Source organism: Copadichromis virginalis, linkage group LG18, assembly GCF_057382275.1.
Source record: "Copadichromis virginalis isolate Kocher_CV1m ecotype Utaka linkage group LG18, C_Virginalis_male_GT1.1, whole genome shotgun sequence".
NCBI lineage: Eukaryota > Metazoa > Chordata > Actinopteri > Cichliformes > Cichlidae > Copadichromis > Copadichromis virginalis.
The window spans coordinates 19,353,792-19,368,807 of NC_140635.1; the positions used below are offsets into that span (position 1 = coordinate 19,353,792).

Genomic DNA, 15,016 nt, shown 5'->3' on the forward strand with positions numbered 1-15,016 from the left:
AATGCACGTAGTCAGCGGACAGACAGAACTCCAAGGATGATATTCCATCGGGTCTGTCAGTGTGTTGTTATGGATTCGCTTTTGATTGGACAGGCAGGGTGGGATGTTATCGGTCAGTGGTCTTATGTGTCTGAGATTTAACTGTGGTATGGGCCCAAAGCTGACTACTATTGATCTACAGACCGATTTGACTTCCTTGCAAGTTAATTAGAAGGGAATGACGATGATATTCAAACATTGAGATGACCACACGGCAGTGCTCATGTCTGGATCATCGAATTTAAACAGAACTGTAAGCTTTGAGAACATCTACAGCCATATAAGGAGGTTTTGTTATGTCTTTTTAATGAAGGGGAAGGATTTTTTTTTTTTTTTTTGGATTTCTGTTTTTGCGGTGTATGCCATCATAATGTTTTCCCTCTTTCTTTTTGTGTCCTTGCAGAACCACACGTTGACTCAGCACAGCAGCTAACATGGCAAAGCTCAGCGCCGTGGCCGAGAACAAGGATCACATGACGCACAGAATTATGCCCGACCGCCAATTACCGTCAGTGCAGTTTCCCACTGACTGTCTTGCACTGAAATTTTCAGTTACACCACAAGAAACGATGCCAGAGCAAGAAAAAAGAAAAGCAAAGCAAAGAAAATAAAAGAAGGAGGGGGGGGAGAACAAAAAAGAAACCTCTCAGTAGGCCTACTTTACTAACCATTATTTCAGAAATAAAGAAAAAGCCAACTTGTTTGTACATAGACTTCTTCATGTGTTGCTTAACTACAGCTATATTGCAATCTTATACAGTATTTGCCGATGTACAGTTCAAAATGTTTGTCCAAAAAAAAAAATGAGAGACAGAGAAGAGGGAGGGAGGGAGGGAGGGAAAGAAAAAAAGATTCATTACATTGTCAGTCAGACCAGATGGGACTGAAGGAGAAACAGGGTGCCACTGAGAGCATAGGAAGCTGTAGGAACTGGTGAGTGTTGTCAGGAAGACTCTTTTCATCAGTGCCACTCCTACTGCGCAGTACGTCACTCTGTATCCTGACATGGTCAATCATTATTGGGTGAAAAAAAAAAGCTCGATTCACCAGCGTAGGCTGAAACCTTGTCTGTGTGTTCGTCCTAATATGGCTGCCAGAGGACCAGCTGTGAACTGTGGTGCGGCTAATCTCCACTGCCTGCGCTGGAGTTCAGACGAGAGGTGAAAAGGAAAAAAAATAAATTAAAAAATCATCCCAGAGAACAGAAAAAACAGGACAGAGGACAAGATGCTGATATATGCAAACGCAGTGACACAGATTTGGAAAAGGCTAGCTCCTTCTGTTGGCTCATGAACAGAGGCGCGAAACTCCCATGTGGCTCTCAGAGCGTGGGGAAATCTCCAGCCCACTGATTCAACCTGTACATTTCTGTTATTAATGTTTACTGCTCGTTCAAGCCTGGAGATTACTGGAATAATTTTTTTTTTGTTTATGTTTTGTTATCTCTACTTGTTCTCTTTTTTTTCACAATGGGGGAAGTAAATCCAGTTGAATTTGGGATCATGAACGCTGAACACAATTTCGGTCTGTCACGGGATTTACCGTGGTTGCAAAACTCCATCCCTGGCTCTCCTGGAGAGTGCCCAAGTACTTTTTCTTGTTGTTGTGTTTTTATTTTGTTTTTTTCTTTAACTTTTTTAAATTTTTTTGCAGTGTCCCATTGCTCTCTGCTCAAGCTGGAAGCCACTGTGGCATCATACACAACTTTAATCCATTCTGTTATGTAAATGTTTTGCATTCATTGAACCTGAGATGCACTTTTGTATGAAACTTTAATGTTTTGACATTTTGATCGAGAATCGTTCGTACGCAGTTTACAGGAAATCACCATCTCCTGCGGCAAAAAGACAGTTATCTCCGATGTTATTAAAATGTATTGTACAAATATGGAGTTCTGTATTTGGCAGACCTCATTTTTTTGTGTTGCACATGTGATGGAAATATTAAAAACTGTATGAGGAAATGGACTCCATGTCCCTCCATCTTAACAGTCTGTATGTTAATGTGTTGGTGTGTGCGTGTGAGTGTGTGTGTGTGTGAGTGAGCGAGAACACAATTAACCCATCAGACGAGACCTATGACAGCATAAACAGGATCATCATCAGATGCTTACACCGCTTTTTTTTTTTCATTGTATCAAATTGCATCCTATTTTTTCTCCCTCCCTCGTGGCTCACACTAACGAACATCTGAGCATCTTAAGGGAGGTCTGTGTTATTAATGACTCCATTACCCATCACCCTGTGCGGTCCCATTCTACACACCCTTGCGCTGGGTCTATTTAGGGAGCCTCCAGCACTCCGGGGGACAGAGGAAAAGATTCTTCTGCCTTTGCCGAATGGGACAAAACCCGCGCAACAACATCTGTCTGTCTCAGTAGATGATTCATCAGCGGTGACACACGAGCAGCATAACATTTGTTGAAGCTTTCAGTTTTGTTTTGAAAAGGCTCAGCGCTGCAGCTCAAAGCACTTTAACTGTGGTGAGTAACAAGACTGAAAAGTGATGGTTCATTTGAAATAAACAGTGGATACGGCTTTCGAGTTGTACTGTATCTAAAAACACTGCATACTTAACTGTGTTATAAGAACAATAGGAGGAAAAAAACACGCTTATATGTTATTTTGATCCATTAAGACCAGAATATATAAAAAAGCAAGGATGCGATCCCTTGGATTGGGATTTAAGCTAATTTGTGCCATGATCACAATCACAAGATCTGAGAATTTTATCAAACATCTGTATAATTCAGCTTTTCCTAAACATGCACAACATGAAATGCACATTAGGTTTTACAACATTAACATATTGGGGATTGTGGACAGGGCCTCACACAATGACTGACTTTCACAATGAAGATGCAACCCCTCATCCTAATCGAAAGTGGTACATCCCAGCATTAACTGTCATACCAAATGCAAGCTGGGCATCCATTAAACAACTTTGCTAGCATCTCCCTGTGCCAGGCACTTTTAATAAGCTTCAAGGGCATTTGAACAGGTCCAAAACTTTGCTTTGCCAGAGATGGACTGGCCCACATCATCCATTACATTAAATTGGGTGGCGGCCTCCAGCTCATATTTATGATTTAATTAAATTCACTTGTGAGGCGTATCAGAACCACTGCGGCCTCCCTTTTAACGCCAGCCTAAGCAGCAAAACGTACACACACGCGCGCAGCTACACACATTGTGTTTTTGACACTCGCCCAAGTGTGTGAGACTTTGTGGGCGCTTTGGCAGGGGGGTTCTCATGGGTTCATTTAAAGCAATATAATTACACAGCCCCCAAGTATTCTTCCATCAGAAAGCAGCAGAATGGATGACTTGTTCAGAGATAACTTAGCCTGGCTGATCCTCTGCGGTGTCGTCGTACCGAACATAACCTCAATGCAAGTGGCACTCAATGCTGCTCAGAGCCTGGCCGGTCCTTAGTGGAACTGGGCAATCGGGCCAGATGTTTGGGAGTCGCTGAAATGGCATTGTTCTTGTCCGGGATGTGTAAAATGGGATTTCTTTTTTTGGCGCTGTTGTTTTTGATTTTGATTTTTGTTTTGTTTTCCTGTTCTATTCGACAGCCACACACCCTTAGTCCTCTGGAGTAAAAGTGTCAGCCTGTGTAAGGACTATATTAAAGAATTAAGAGAGCTTACTGAGGCTGTGCAATGTGCTGCACTCCAGGAAGCTCAAAATGTGTCATTTCTCCCCCTGTATGGACAAACCCACACAAATCTAAGTATGCATTCAGTGCTCGTCCCTTGTGTTCCAGTGTCCTTGCTATTGCTCTTCTTTGGTGCAAAATTTAGTTTGGTGAAAACTCCACATTGTTAGGCTGCACATTCCTCCCACTGAAGGAGACCTCAGAGACCTCTTATGGCATTCAATATGTGTGCCCAAGCGTGAGATCCAGATCCATTTGGCCGGGAGATCCGCTGGGAGTGTCTGAGGTAACCCAATCTCTCACACCGGCACTTCACATCCAGAGAGCCATCTTTTCACTTCAGAACTGTGTCAGCAAAATGGACGCCTCAACCTCAGCGTGTAGCTCTGCCAGGGTGTTTTTGGACAGAGCGCCACGGCCTCTGTTATTGTTTGAGCATTTCCTGTGTAAGCTTGTGAACACCCTGTTTCTATTTATTTGAAATGCCACGAAAGTAATGAGAAAAGGAAAATAAACAACAGAAATGATATGTTGTCTTCCTCAGAGTGAAGTTACTTTAAAGACTTTTCTTCAGCAAATGTTTGAATGGAAAAAGAGCTTCATTGGGCATAATTAAGGACCACAATTGAAATTTCCAAGCTATTTTTCCTGTCCTGGGTCACAGGACAGGAAAAAGTGGGAAGCAAAGTTTGTCACGCAGGAAATGCATGTATAGATAAACAAATACACTCACACTCTTTCCTCCTCTGTAGCCCCTTCTAATGATCCCCCTGCTTCCTGTACAGGGAGAAGTGAAGGTGAGTATCCCCCTCCAGTCATCTCCTTTTGCCTCACCAAGACAGACACCTGAAATAGACAAGGTACTAGATGGGCTAGGATTTTCAAAAATGTATTAAACGCCAAGCAATAAAAAATAGACCAGGCGGGGTCAGATTTACTGCAACTCTCCAGGCTCTAAAGCCAGTGTGGCTGGTGTGATGATATGAGGACAAGAGAAGAGTCGAACAAAAGGAGGGGAAAGGGAAAGAAACTATCAATAATGCAGGGTACACTGTATACAGCTGACAGTAAAAATGGAAAAGACACTGCCTAACAGAGAGGAGGGATGAGTGCATTGTATGTAAGTGCCAGAACACATCATTGGTCAAATTATTCAGTTTGGTTTTTTTTTCTTTGTTTGTTTTTTGCAACTAGTTCGAATGGTCTACTTTTATGGAATAGTGTGCAGCAATGTCAGCACAAATATCTGCACTTCTTAACATGTTTTTAACATTTTTAATCAGCAGGACTATTTGCAGTTTGGGTTTATTTAATGAACACATGGCGCAAATAGTGGTGTGTGTGTGTGCATAAAGTAAATGTGCAGAAGGAGAATGTAGAGCAATATGAATTTATTGTTTTTAAAAAGGATCATCTTTATTTTTTGCTTTATTTTTGTTGAATTTTAGCTAAACACATTGCTTCATATTTTCTACTCATTTTGCTCTCGTTTGCTTGTTTGTAAGAATAATGGCTTCAATCCTCCAGTGTTCCACACTTTTTACCTCTTCTTCTTCTCTTTCTTCTTATTTTGTCTCTATCCCTATCCCCCCCCCCCCCCCCCCCCCCCCCTTACATTGGAGCATCCCGTTCATTCCCTTCCCGTCTTTTCATCATTTATTCTCACCCTCTCTCACCCATGTCAGTCTTCCTGGCTGTTCGTCTTCCACCACTCCTCCTCTTGCTTTGCATCTCTTGTATTGTAAACAGCTCACAAAAGCATGACAAGGTCTCCGCTCGTGTTCCCTGTGCCTCCCTTCTCTGTTCTCCGAGCTATTTGTTATTGTCTCCTCGCTATCGTGCGTGTTTGTCTCTATCACGCGTTCTTTATTCTGTTTTTTTCCTCTGCGTCAGAAAAGCAAAAGTTAATTAAATATGGAACGAGATGGAGCAGCATCTCTTTAAACCATCATGTCATTAAAATGGCATCCCTGAGAGATCAGCTTAAAAGAAGTTGGAGAACAATGTCTTCTCAGTCAGATATTTATGGGCCTGGTTATGTAAACATGCTCCCTTTATTCACTATGTATATTTCATGTAATTATCGCTTTTTGTAGCTCTTTCCCCCTGAGATTCATACAGGCAAGAAGTTACTGGGGGAATGTCATTAGAAGAGACTATTGTTACAGCGCTGCTATGATACTGCACAGAAAGAAAAAAAAAGCTGCATTCGCCATCCTGGTGAAACTTTTATCTATATTTGACTTCATCATATTAAAAAAATCATCAATGTCTTGTTAAAATATATGTGCAGCTCATGGCCTATTCACACACTTACCCATATTTAACAACAACAACAAAAAAAGCACAGCGAGTAATGCATTCAACAGTATTTTTGTTCCTTCCAGCAGCATTTGATCTAGATACCAGGAACATTCACTGATGATTTACAGGTTTACGAAAAAACCTTGATGCCTCTTATTTAGACCGCCCATGCATTCATCTGTTAGACAAGCTAAAGATCTGGAGTGAACTAGATTCCTTCAGCAGCAGAGGCCAGCGACTGGTGCTTGAAGGCCTGGGTGCCAGCTGATGGAAGCCGCTAATTAAGAGGGCTGGAGAGCCAGTGGGGCGCCTTATGAAACAGGGGCACCTGGGTTTCACATGAGGGGGGCGGGTATCCATCACTACTCATCTGTGTTGCACAGCAAAGACGATAGTCGGCTCCAGCACCGTGCCACGTAGCACGCTTTCACTCAAGCCTAATGTCAAAATACAGCTCTCGCAACGACCTCCTCTGCCCTCTCGCAGCTTGTTTGCCATCACAGAGGGAGGTGTTATTGCATAGCATGATGAAATTGCACGTGTCGAGATGCATTTCATTCAAGCCAAATGGACTTAAATGCAGATGCAAAAAGAAACAGCCGCGTATAGACACATAATAGAAAATGAAGCGTGCACACACTCAAACATCTATACTCCCACATGCATAACTTAATGCCCCTCTCCCTTCCATTGTTCAGTGAGTCTTCTTAGCTGCAGGGTCAAAATGTCTCCAAGTAATCTAACTAGCTCCGACTTATGGGACAATATAAGGTCTGCCATGAGTTCTGTCGTTACAGTTTCACGCACCAGAGGCAGATACAGCTCTAGACCACCAGTGAACCTGCCATATTGCTATCCAACCTGACCCCGCAGTTGCAGTAAACCTAAGTGAACCGCAGTTTCGAAAGTCGACAGCAATAACCACTGCAGAATTGCTTTTAATCAACGTCTGAAATGAGGGTGACTTGAAGCGTCGCCCCATGCTGATTAAATGTAATTGTTTAATTGCCAAGTGCTGGGAACCCATCCTAAGAGGATTCCAATGGAATTATTTAATCTCTAGTCAGGAAGTACACTGCAGGAAAAAGCTGAGGGAAAACGAAAGCAAAAAAAAAAAGAAAAAAATCAAGCAGAATTAGCCTTTTTATATGTGTATTTTTGATTACATCATGAAATATTAACTGGGGTTTACAATTAGTTAGCTCAGAACAGAATGAGGTGGAGGACCATGATGCATTCACTAGTGTGGTTGCAGTTTTTGACCTGTCATGATAAAGTGTGTGATGCTGTCTGCAGGTTTACTTTTACATTCCAGCTTTACCCTGGAAATAACAAAACTGTAGAATATTGGCTCTACGTTGTAAAGAGTGCCTGTAGCTTTTGCCACATATTACCGTTGCGTCATACCACATCTGCCACCTTTTACAGTCTCTTTGGTATTATCCAGTTTGAAAACAAGAGATTCCAGCATTAAATCACTCCAACAAAGTGCTACAGGAGGAGCTCTAAGAGTTTACTATTCAAAGACCCTCATGGGGAAGTTAAAAAGGCCCTCTCCCCCCTCTGATCACCTACTGATCTCTGCTAATGGGGCTCTATAAACTTAAGGGGTACAGGTGTGCTCCATTTGAGGTCACAACACGTTGCTTGGGGTCACAAACAGCCACCATTAACACACAACACAGACATGGTGGGATTAAGAGCCACGTGAACACACATTTCTATGTGTTCGTAATTATTATCTCTCATCTGTATTTCCCATGGCGCTACCTCTCCTAGACCAATTTAAGCTGGCATGATCCCCAATTGGTTTGGCACACAAGCCATGACATTTCAATCTATCAACAAAATCAATAGCAGTACGCCTCTTAATATAACTGTACACAGTGCAAGTGCTCCACAGTAAAAAACGTTCTTGCTGTCGCATTCAAATAAACAGAGAGTAAAGCCAGCCTCGCCATTCTGCTGATAAATGCAGTTCTGCCCTCCCGAGGGAAACGTGCCTGCATCCCTCTGGTCAGAAGTGTGCTTCTGCCCCCCCATTCCCCCCCCCCCCCCCCAACACGCCACGGGCAGAGAGAGAGTGGGTTGGTTTGGGGTGGGGGTTGTGGGGGAGTAGGCAGAGGCCACTTCCCTGCAGCTGTGCCCTTATTCCCAGCACCTGACCAGGGGCCCAGATGTGCACACAGGCAAAAGCAACAATTTGAGAAATGTAAGTCCCCTGTGGGACCCAGGCACCTGCAAATGTAACCTCACTATCTAACATGATGGCGTAATTACAGGTCTAACAAGTCTACATCTGGAAAGGACTCATTTAATCTATCAAATCAAACGTTATCAGACTGGGGAACAATACAAAAATGGAATCGCACTCTCAGCATTTCATCTGCACATCAAACAAAGTCCACACTGCATTTGGCGCTGACCCAATTAGCCATCAAGTAGACAGCAACTACAGGGCACACGGCGGTCATTTACAACACAACGCAGAGAGAAACTTTTATTTATTTCACTCCACGCCTGCATAAAGATCATGAGCCAGTTAAAGACACGTGTTTTTATATTTGCTTTCATTCTTTAAAAAAGGAAAAAAGCTGATGTTTAATACAGTGCGGTTCCTATGAGCCAAGAAGATCACATACGAGCCGTCACTAATAGTAACTATTACAGCTGCACAAATATATAGCATTTATAGCACCAATAGCATTACATCACACGGTGACTCTATTTAACATTAGCCAGAGCACAGAACATACTGCTACTGATTAGGTTTTTAAAATTTTAAAGTTGCTATATGCAGTTTACAGTAAACTGACTGGCCGACTTCACTTCATAAAGCTTTGCACTCAAAGGAAACTATAAAGGTTAATGGTGACATCTAGTGGCACATACAGATATATACACATGGTAATCACAGTAAAAATGGGGGTTTGGGCATATATAATCCATCACTAATATATAACATTTTACCTTAAATATAGGCTTTAAAAGCAGATCTCATTTTTAAAATTGCACACTTGAACCTAATGGCACTTTGTATTTTCCTCACTGTGCTTCTGGCATTACAGGAGCAGTAAACCTTCTGACAGTAGAGGGTGATAGTGATCTGTTTATTTAAGCTCTGGCCACAGTGGAGGAAACCCTTTAAATATATTTATTCTCACACAAAATAATCTATCTATCTTACCTGTCGCTTAATTAAAAAAGACAATTAATGTGCCAATAAAATGAATTGCTTGACAATATTTCACTGACACGTAAGCTTGCAGATTATATTGCAATGTTTGGGGTTTTTTGCATTATATTTGTGTATATGTGTTTCACCTCCTCGTGATTTTTTTCTTCCTCATATTCAACAACTGACATAACACTGCTAATAGTTTTTCAGTTCCTTCTCCAGCATCTTATCAAAATACATTTGGGGATATTTCTATGCCTCTTAACACATCCTTTGGCTGAACACAGGAAAACTGATTGCTAAATTCTGATATGTTTTGCAGCAAAAATCTTGAACTTCCAAATGCTGAAAAACACAACTGAAAACTGTGAGTTACTTTCTATATAACAAACTATGGTGCACAGATTGGTTTCAACGGTTTATAAACACATCCATCAACAGTTCAGGCGCATTGTTCATCACCATCCATCCACAGGCATCAGTTTGTCACTGGCCAGTGCGTAGGACAGATGATGGGGGAGTAGTGTGCCGCTTTGGGCAGAGAATCTTGCTAAAGGCCCTGCGGAAGCTACTGTGGCACAGCGGGTAGAGGAATGGGTTAATAGCAGAGTTGAGCCACAGGAGCCAGAAGGTGACCTCGTACCAGTGATGCTGGATGCATCGCCCTCTGCAGGCAGCACGGATGATCATCAGTAGGGTGTACGGTGCCCAGCAGATGGCAAACACACATACTATGATGGCCAGAGACTTAGCAATTTTCTTATCCCTGGACAGACGGCTAGGATGGGCTGCCCTGCTGTTTGAGGCATCTAGCTTACCCAAACCAGGAGAGGATGTCTGGGAGTTGATAGAGCCTCTTACAGCCAGTTTTATCCCAAACCCCCAATTGTGGGACAGGGGGATACCTTCCCCCTGGGCAGAGGCGGGTTCACTTGCTTGAAGGTGAAGCTGAGCCTCCCTGCTGTGCAGCCTCCTCCTGCGTATACTGAGGTAAATGCTGAGGTTGAAGAAAGCCACAGAGATGAAAGGAGAAAAAAACTCCAGCATAGAGGCACTCAGCAGGAAGTACCAAGAGTAATAGAACTCTGCGAAGCACTCATCCTTTGGCACACGGCTTCTGCCCACCACCAGCTCCCAGAATATGATAGCAGGGCCATAGAGGACAAAGGCTAGCACCCAGACTGCAGTCATGTTGATTATGGCTTGATGAGTCATGCTCTGTCTGGCACGGTAGCTTACCTGCAGTAAATACATACATAAATCAGGAAATATACTTTAGAAATCCTGCCAGGGTAAAGACACTCAATTAGTCAGTTATTGTAGACATATTTGCAAATGGTTGTTTAGCTACTGCAGCAATACTGGAGGATGAGGCTTTCTGGCTGTATAATGCAGTTTTAGAAGAAGGACACAATATGAAAAAGGTCATATTACAGCCTAACTCTCACATTCACAATATTCTTGATAATAAATTACAAGTGAAACTAGACTGAAAAATTATTATGTTTAAAAAGAAGAAGAAATGTCCGTCACTATTTAGTATTGTTCTCCAAATTTTTAGCCTATTTTCTTCATAATTTACTACTAAATCGCCAAAACAAGTGCAAATTTTATCTGTCATTCTGTCTGAAGGTTTGTCAAGATTAGTTTAAAAACTATCAAAACTACAATGTGGTGGAGAGGTGTAGAATGGCCGTAGGAAGAAAACATTGAAATTTGGTACAGATCCAGATCATTTTCACTGGCTTGGCAGAGGATGAGCCCTTTGAGTGCCCTTCTAAACTGAGCTGCTTTAGTCATGCATGAATAAGTGTGCAGCGTCTATGAATATCTAGTCAGAGTGGGGTTTAATGTAACTGTTTTATATACTGCAATGTTAATAATATTTAGTAAAATGGTTTTTTAAGTACCAAGTAGTATTTGTTTTTCTCAATAATGTGAGAGTACAGCAAAAGAATACATTTTTCCCCTAAGTTGTATCCAAAAATTTATTTAGTTTTTTTAAAAACACTATTTTACAATTCACTGTCTTGCTTCAGCTAAAGATAGGCAGTAATTATGGTCACTGTGTCTGTAAGATTAGAGTCAGATGGTGAAACCCTTCAACACCAACACCTTTATTTTTAACTTGCAAAGAGCCAGAGTTTGTTGTCATTTTTAAGTTGATCTTGGAAATAGTTTTCCAGACTTTGTGAAGATCTTTCAAAGTTTTTCTTTGGACACTGCCTGCTTTTTGATTCGTTTTCAGCCCAGTCTTTTACCTGATCATTTTTATTTTCATTTAAGAGTTATAGAAAAAAAGGAAACTGGACAAGAGGAGGACACAGAAAGAGAAGTGCAGGATTACAAAGCAGGTGAAGATTGTCTTATGGTCATGTCGGTCGAACGGTCGCTGTTAAGAAGCTCTTCTTAAGGAATGGAAACAGGGAAAAAATAATGTATCCCAAATTACACAAAAACTGGGCTTCAGTTCTTAGCTCTTACTGAGTGATGAATCCAAATTTAAAAATTTGGTTTGAATTGCCATCAGTAGATACAGAGGATGCCAGGCGAGAGGTAAAAAAGTGAGTGTCTAGAACCATCTGTAAAACAAGGGGAGAGGCTCTACCATGGTTTGATGCTGCGTTCTAGCCAGTGGTGTTGGGAATCTTGTCAAAACTGCTGAATTGTGAACTCAGAAAAGTACAGCAAGATTTTGAGCCACCATGCAATACCATCTGAAAAGCATCTGATTGGAAATGACTTCATTTTTAAGCATGACAGTGATTCCAAACACACTGCCAATGCAGTAAAAGCACACCTGAATAGAAAAACACATAATGGACCGCTATCAGTCATGATCTGAGGCCCAGACCTTAATATTACTGAAGCAGTGTGGGATCATCTTGACAAAGAAGAGAACAAAAGGCTGCCAACATCCAAAGAAGAGCTTTGGGTGTTCTTGAAGAAGCCTGGAAAAGTATTCCTGAAGACTGCTTAAAGAAAAGACAAGAAAGCTGCCTAACAGACTGTGAACCTACCAAATATTGACTTTCATGCATGTTAGAATTGTACAAACTCTATTTTTGCTTGATATGCTTTTTTCGTGCACGTTTGCACATGTTTAAATAATTTACCACATCTATTTCCCCAAAAGATGAGGGATGACTCACCACTTTTGTACAGTACTATATTTATCAACCGTCATAGTATACTGATGGAAAGACCAAATAAACACATAATGAGAACATCAATGTAACAATGTGCAGTACAAAAGTCAGTGAAGTACCCCTTATCACCACTTGTCTCAATTAGTGTCACATCCTATGTCTCTGCCCACATTCTTGCCCAGCTCGCAGCATCTCTGAGCACACATGTTTGTCACCTTCTGTCTTTCTGATTAACTCAAGACCTTCTGCAAAGAATATGAAAGATGATTTCACTTTTGTTTGCATAAATTTGTATGACATGAACATGGCCCCTCAGCTATACATGTTAATCAGTTAAGACATATAGTGTTAACATGAGGCATGTTGACTCTACACTCGTAAATCAGTTTTTTTTATTTAAAGAAAACTTTGTTAAATTCTTTCTAAGATCTTAGTAGGCAAACTCCCTCTTACATTCCAAACTAGCTCATTAATTACGTTGTTTTCTCTCTGACACTGTGCTATTAGCATTTTAGAAATGTGTTGACATTTGATCTATTTAACAGTCAGTATTTGTCTACATCTTTTCATTTCAAAGACAAACTTTGTCTGTGACTGCTGCTGACCCTTTGTCTTTCCATGTTCAGAGAAAAATGCTTTTAGGAAAATGTTGCTTGGCTGCCGGTGGCCTGTTTCTACTACGATTGATCTCTTCAGGTTGGAACGACCATGGTACGGAGGAGGATGTCTATGATCAAAGCTTGCTAATTAAAGAAGAGCCTCTTTCTCTCCGGTGTTATTTGTATTCATTGCTCTGATGTTAAGTGTTTCCTTTCTGAAAGGAAACAGAGCCCTCTCTTTGTCCACTATGCCAAGCCTTGTCCCACCTTTGAGTTATCGCACATATCTGTAGGACACAGTCAGCTGTGTAAGGCACAGACAAGCCCCGACAACAGGCTAAATGGGGCTAACGTCTTCAGAAGTTACAAAAAAATTCTCCTCAGAAAGTGTGTTCCAAAGCAGGAAGAGATAGAGTATATACAGGAGCAGTGATGTACCATTGTCTTTCTATGTTTTAGAGGGGGGAAAAATCAATTAATTACTGAGTGGCAATAAAGCAGATTTTAAGATTAAACAATTTTTTTGACAGTGATTTATTGTATACTGAATATTTTCTGAAGCCCAGTTTGTCCCAAAGTCATAACGCAACTTTTTTCTATCTTCATCATGTGGAAAAACTATAATTAGCGGTGGCGCTGGGCCTGAACGGGTCAGGAATGATTAACCTCTGCAGATGGGCACATTTGGGAGACTGAGCTTCGATTGCCCCTACCGATGACCTGGGAGATTCATTGGAAACTAAGCCACACAGTGGAAGAATAAACACTGGTGTATCTGCAAATAAGTGAGATTTTAAACATTTAATATTACCCTTTAAAAGACTCATTCAAATAGATAAATGGGTGAATGGCAGAAAGAGGGCGACAATATTATTCTTTGCAAATATGGGAGTTAATTTTGTTCTGTCAGAGTCCCTTAAATTATTTTTGACATCTGTGAGCATGGCAAATTCCACGACATATTCCACTCACTGCTCTGGTGACTGACAGGAAGCGGTCGTAGCTGATGAGAACAATGCTGAAGACAGACGCCGAACAAAGCAGGTAGTCCATGACCAGCCACAGCTTACACAGTCCTCGACCCAGCGTCCACCTGCCTGTGAGGATGTAGGGGATGTACACCGGGATGCAAAATGCTCCTAGAGAAATAGTGATGATGTAATGGGAGCAGAAACCAAAGCAAAAATAACAATACTTAGTATATTTTCATTTCTTTAGGGAGGAAAACATGTAACCAGATTATCAATATACCACAATACACTTGCTAACATAAAATATGTCTTTACAGGAGACGTTATGGTGGTGGATAATTAAAGAACACTTTAAATATATATTTAAATGTTATTACAACATTTCTGCATGACTGTTTCTATACTGCTTGCATTCTCTAATAAAGCAGATTAAACTGTAAATGTGAAAGAGAAGTGCTTATAAATGAGGCAAAATTCGCCCTTGCCAAATGAAAAATGTATCAAGCTCTCTGATTATTTATTGTCAGTCACATTCATTTAACTGATTAGCAGCTATTTAATCTTGTAATCTAGCTCCAGTCAATCAGTGCACAGGTATCTATTAGCAGCCATCTCCATTGCAGGGAGAATGAAAGCCATAAGAAACAGGTCCTTATCACTAAAATACTGTGGGAATTTCAAAACTTTACATATCATCGAATATTCACGCATGGATCATATGCTATCAGATTGCATCACATCAAAACATGTTAAGTTAATATGTGCATTTTATCATATCAACTTCACTAGCTTGTCTGATATTCCATGCTCTGCAAGGCAGACTGCGCTTGGACTTACCTACAAGAAAATCGGATATTGCTAGATTCAGGAAGTAGTAATTGCACTGTCTCCTCAAACTCTTGTCCACTTTAAATGCCAAGATGACGAGCGCGTTGCCCAAAACTATCACAACAACCAAAGTCACCATCATCACCATTAAAATGACAATCATGGGTCCCGAGAAGACGAAGCTGCTCTGGACTCTAGTGGAGGCATTGCCAAAATAGTACCCAGTGGAGTTGGAATCAGTTTGCCCCTCTGACATGGTCCTGATGTGAGGTGAATGCTGCGGTCGTT

General features: G+C 41.2%; 2 protein-coding genes across 4 annotated transcripts in view; one reads left to right on the plus strand and one right to left on the minus strand.

Annotated features, from left to right (window-relative positions):
• The window catches only part of LOC146687678 (zinc finger protein 521-like), an 87,260-nt gene extending 86,601 nt beyond the window's left edge, over positions 1–659 (plus strand). For all 3 annotated transcript variants that reach the window (XM_085438191.1, XM_085438193.1, XM_085438192.1), the window contains one exon: positions 443–659. In XM_085438191.1, coding sequence (XP_085294317.1) covers positions 443–472 — 30 coding nt within the window. In that variant the 3' untranslated portion in view covers positions 473–659. The remainder of the gene's footprint in view (positions 1–442) is intronic.
• A 7,865-nt stretch (positions 660–8,524) lies between these two features.
• LOC146687679 (histamine H3 receptor-like) lies at positions 8,525–14,985 on the minus strand. Its single transcript, XM_085438710.1, has 3 exons — positions 14,738–14,985; positions 13,902–14,068; positions 8,525–10,420 (listed from the first exon to the last, which is right to left on the minus strand). The coding sequence occupies exons 1-3, from the start codon at positions 14,982–14,984 to the stop codon at positions 9,668–9,670; spliced, it is 1,167 nt and encodes a 388-aa protein (XP_085294836.1). The 5' UTR covers position 14,985; the 3' UTR covers positions 8,525–9,667.
• Positions 14,986–15,016: the final 31 nt, after the last annotated feature.

Excerpts from the sequence above, each read along its gene's own strand:
- LOC146687679 (XM_085438710.1), bottom strand. The coding sequence starts at position 14,984 with ATGTCAGAGGGGCAAACTGATTCCAACTCCACTGGGTACTATTTTGGC. Across the intron at positions 14,069-14,737 it reads AATATCCGATTTTCTTGTAG|GAGCATTTTGCATCCCGGTG; the intron begins GTAAGTCCAAGC and ends CTATTTCTCTAG. Across the intron at positions 10,421-13,901 it reads TCCTGTCAGTCACCAGAGCA|GTAAGCTACCGTGCCAGACA; the intron begins GTGAGTGGAATA and ends TATTTACTGCAG.